Genomic DNA, 4,421 nt, shown 5'->3' on the forward strand with positions numbered 1-4,421 from the left:
AGCAGGTAAGACCGCTGGCAATTTTCCCTCCTTTTTGTATAAAAATAATCCCACATTCCTGCTATGCAAGATCTCAAAGTGAGATTATTCTTTGCAGTCTTTTAATTTCCCAGTTTTCCCAGAAGGCTGATTTAGGCTCAGTAAACATGTCAAAGGTAGGGTGACCAGACGTTTCACTTTTGACGGGACAGTCCCACTTTTGAACAAATTGTCCCGCCTCCCGTGGCATTTTTAAAAAGTCCCGATTTTTGTTAAGAATGCAGGAACAGGCAGGAGAACAGGAAGGGAATATACGGTTTACTGCTGCCATGTGGCTATTTCGCCAGAATATGAGTTTTATATTATTTTTGTTAATTTTATAATGTTAAACTATAACAAATAATTGCTGAGAAGTGATTATTGAGAACTGCTTATCAAAGTTTGCATTGTTGTCAGGCCCTGCCCTGCCCTGCCCTGTCCCCTGCCCCGCCCCACCCCCATGTTGTCCCACTTTACAAATGTTAAAATCTGATCACCCTAGTCAAAGGAGATACTCCCGCTCAAAAGCAGCCTTCTGGGTAAGAACAGTGGTGGCGCTAAAAACACAGACCAGGCAGAGTCCCAGCCAATGTGACTGGGCAAGTGCACAGAGATGCCTGCCCCCACTGTGGGGAGGGAGCTGGGAGCCGGGCCTGCTAGCTGAGTCCCAGAGGAAACCCCACGGTGAGACTGAAATGACAGGAAGGGGAGAGGAACAGAGAGGAGAGGAGAATTCAGCAGGCAATAAACAGCAACCTGCTTAAGAATTCCCTGGAAAAAGAAAATCTCAAGGACTACTTGAAGGAAATTTTAAAAACATTGTATTCAATGCAATTCCAATAAAAGTAGTATAACTTAAGTCTGAGCTCTAGTAAGTTTTATCTGAAAATGGTTACTTTTAAAAGTAACTCTCGTGCAATTTCCCAGTTAAGCAAACGGTATTAAAAAAAAAAATGGGGTGGTGCCTGTGGCTCAAAGGAGTAAGGCAGCAGCCCCACATGCTGGAGGTGGTGGGTTCAAACCCAGCCCCGGCCAAAAACTGCAAAAATAAATAAATAAATAAAAATAAATGATTCTAAAGCTATAGAGAACTGTGCGAATTAAGATCCTACACTGGTTTCACAAAGCAGCCATTCTAAATAACATCTGTGGAAATATCAGCAATCAATTGTGAATTTGATTTGGAGCTGGGGGTTACAGGATAAAATTTAACCTCTAAAGTATAAAGTATTCTTACTACACATTCCTCATATGAAGGGATATTTTCTACGTTAGGATTTTATTAGTAGAACTACAAAACATTTTCTGATTTGAAAACAAAGTCAAAGAGAAACAGTTACCAATTTATTTACTCTAAATACAGATTATAGCATTCTAAGGAGAAAACAGTAATCCTATTCTGAAAAGCATTATTAAGGTTTAATGAATGTTTCTCCATGGGAATGGTGGCTCTCAAGTGAGAGTCTAGTTTTTGCAAATGAATTTGACTTCCCCATGAAGTCCTCCAAACCATATAATAAATGTTTTTTTTTTTTAATTTTCAAAAACAAAGTTATGACAATCAAACCAGGAGAAAAAGTTGTTACTTACAAAGACCGTAATGAGCCAAGATAATCAAAAGTTCCTTGAGATAATGAAGAAAACAAATTCCCTGAAAGGTTTCTGGAAAAAAAAGAAAAGAAAAGAAAAGAATTTCAGTAAAAAAAAAAAAAAAAAAGAACACACCTATTGGGTATGGTATCACACACTGTGGGAATCAGAGAAGAAAACACCAGAAAAACTATTATAGATATTGGCCTGATCAAAGAATTCATGAAGACCTCAAAGGCAACCACAGCAACAAAATCAATAAATGGGACCTGATTAAATTAAAAAGCTTCTGTACAGCCACCAACACAGTCTAAGAGCAAATAGACAACCCACAGAACGGGAGGAAATATTTGCATACTCTACATATGACAAAGGGCTGATAACCGGAATCCACAAAGAACTCAAGCAAACTAGTAAGAAACAACCAAACAACCTCAGCAAAAAGTGGGCAAAAGACATCAACAGGCACTTTTCAAATGAAGATATACTAATGGCCAACAAACTCATGGAAAAAATGCTCAGTATCTCCAATCATGAGGGAAGTGGACATCAAAACCGCAATGATATATCCCCTAAGTCCAATGAGAATGGCTCATATTTAAAAAGCCCCCAAACAACAGAAGTTGGTAGAGATGCAGAGAGAAGGGAAGTCTCAAACTCTGTTGGTGGGACTGCCAACTCGCACAACCTTTATGGAAAATCATATGAAGATATTTCAAAGCACTTAAAGTAGACCTATCATTTGATAAAGCAGGTCCCCTGGCTGGGTATATATCTGAAAGATAAAAAGCTCATTTTATAAAAAGGACACCTGCACTCAAACGTAGAAAGCAACATAATTCAAAATCGGCACCTGTGGCTCAAGCGGCTAAGGAGCCAGCCACATACACCTAAGGTGGCGAGTTCGAATCCCCAGCCCGGGCCCGCCAAACAACAATGATGGCTGCAACCAAAAAATGGCCAGGCGTTGTGGCGGGCGCCTGTAGTCCCAGCTACTTGGGAGGCTGAGGCAGGAGACTCGCTTGAGCCCAGGAGTTGGAGGTTGTTGTGAGCTGTGATGCCATGGCACTCTGCCCAGGGGGATAGCTTGAGACTCCGTCTCAAAAAAAAAAAAAAAAAATCGCAACGATGTGGAAACACCCAAGTGACCACCAATACATGAATGGATTAATAAAACATAGTATATGAATACCATGGAGTACTACTCAGTCATTAAAAAAAATGGTGATCCAGAATCTTCTTGGACAACCAGAGGGAACTGGAAACCATTCTTCTAAGTAAAATATCACAAGAATGCAGAAACAAACACAGGTATTCAATACCAAAGTGGAGCTAATCAATCACCATTTAAGAGCACATGTCGTGGTAAATCCCAATGAACATCGAGCTGGGAGGAGGAAGGGGGTGAGTAAATTCACGCCTACTGAACACAGTGTACGCCACCTGGGTGAAGGGCACAATTACGTGTACAACTTTGACTCAATCTGTACAAAAATAAAGTTTGTAAACAAAACATCTGTACCCTCTAACATTCTGAAAATTTTTTTAAAAGCCCTGAAATAAAATGCTTACAATCCAGTTACAAAAGAGCTGAATTAAAACACCACTGATTTAAACAATTTCAAGCCACTGTAAAGCTGTATACCAATCAATCTTTTATTTAAAAACAAAATTAGGCCACATATCTTCTCCCCCAAATTGAAGGACACACCGAAAATTACAAATTTCCTAAGAAGTGGGAGCAATTTGTTCTACTCTAAAAACTGGTACCTCTTCCTTTACTGTAAAGATGAAATAATCTCATTGTTTAAGCCTCTAACTATTTTTTAAAAGGTAATTTGAATGAAATACAAGAAACACTCTAAAAAGCTATCAGGAGAAAAAACCAAGAGGAGACAACTCTTATCCTAGACCTTCTGCTCTGAATTTGGCGCTTCACATTGAACCCTTTCCCGATGGCTCATCTCTAAAAGGCGATTTTCTGCCATTTTCCCACACAAATGTCTTTTAGTGGCCTCCTCCTGTTAAACCAGTTCTAAGCCACTGTTTTTCAAATATTTTAAAAGAAAGCTCCAGGACAGATAACCAGCCTGAAAACAAAAAAAACATACTTTATAGCTTATACAGAGTTCTTCTACATTTTTATTAGACATAAATTATAACAGAGATAAAGAGAACTTAAATTTTAATTAATGTTTACAACTTTGAGGTACTGTTAATCCTGCTTTATAGATAAAAAACAGAAAAGCTCAGAAAATTGACACCCCAAATCACATAGTCAGAGGCAAAATTCAAATGGCCATTTTACTGCTGGTCCATGGGGAAGCCCTCGACAAACTGGTCTTTTCTCATTCGACCTGTAAGTACCAATGGTTCTTTTCCTGTGTATCAATGCAGATCTTTGCAATCTTAAGAGACCATCAGCTCAGATCTCACCTCTTCCAGAAATTTTCCTAGACCAGCAACACTTTCTATCATCCCTCAGCATCAACACGTTCTCTGTTGCATGTATACATTGTGTGTGTGTGTGTGCGTGTGTGTGTGTGTGTGTGTGTGTGTGTATGGGTGTCCATGTGTGTGGTATGGTAATGTACCATTATATTCTGAGGCATTATATTTCCATGATTAAACTGAGAACCCCTAGTGTCTTACTTTTTTTTTCTTTCTTTTTATAAAATCATAGTTGTCTATATTAATGCAGTCATGGGGTACAATGTGCTGGTTTTATATACAACTTGAAATATTTTCATCAAACTGGTTAACATAGCCTTCATGGCATTTTCTTAGTTATTGTGTTAAGACATTTATATTCT

The 4,421-nt window shown here is 38.7% G+C and overlaps 1 protein-coding gene across 1 annotated transcript in view; it reads right to left on the reverse strand.

Moving 5' to 3' along the window:
* The window catches only part of ADGRA3 (adhesion G protein-coupled receptor A3), a gene marked incomplete at its 5' end in the record, with an annotated part of 107,839 nt that overhangs the window by 50,354 nt on the left and 53,064 nt on the right, over window positions 1-4,421 (reverse strand). Inside the window, one exon of the mRNA XM_023515341.1 lies at window positions 1,609-1,680. Coding sequence (XP_023371109.1) covers window positions 1,609-1,680 — 72 coding nt within the window. The remainder of the gene's footprint in view (window positions 1-1,608; window positions 1,681-4,421) is intronic.

The sequence above is a fragment of the Otolemur garnettii genome, unplaced genomic scaffold, assembly GCF_000181295.1.
Source record: "Otolemur garnettii isolate 467f Iridium unplaced genomic scaffold, OtoGar3 scaffold00069, whole genome shotgun sequence".
Taxonomy (NCBI): Eukaryota; Metazoa; Chordata; class Mammalia; order Primates; family Galagidae; genus Otolemur; species Otolemur garnettii.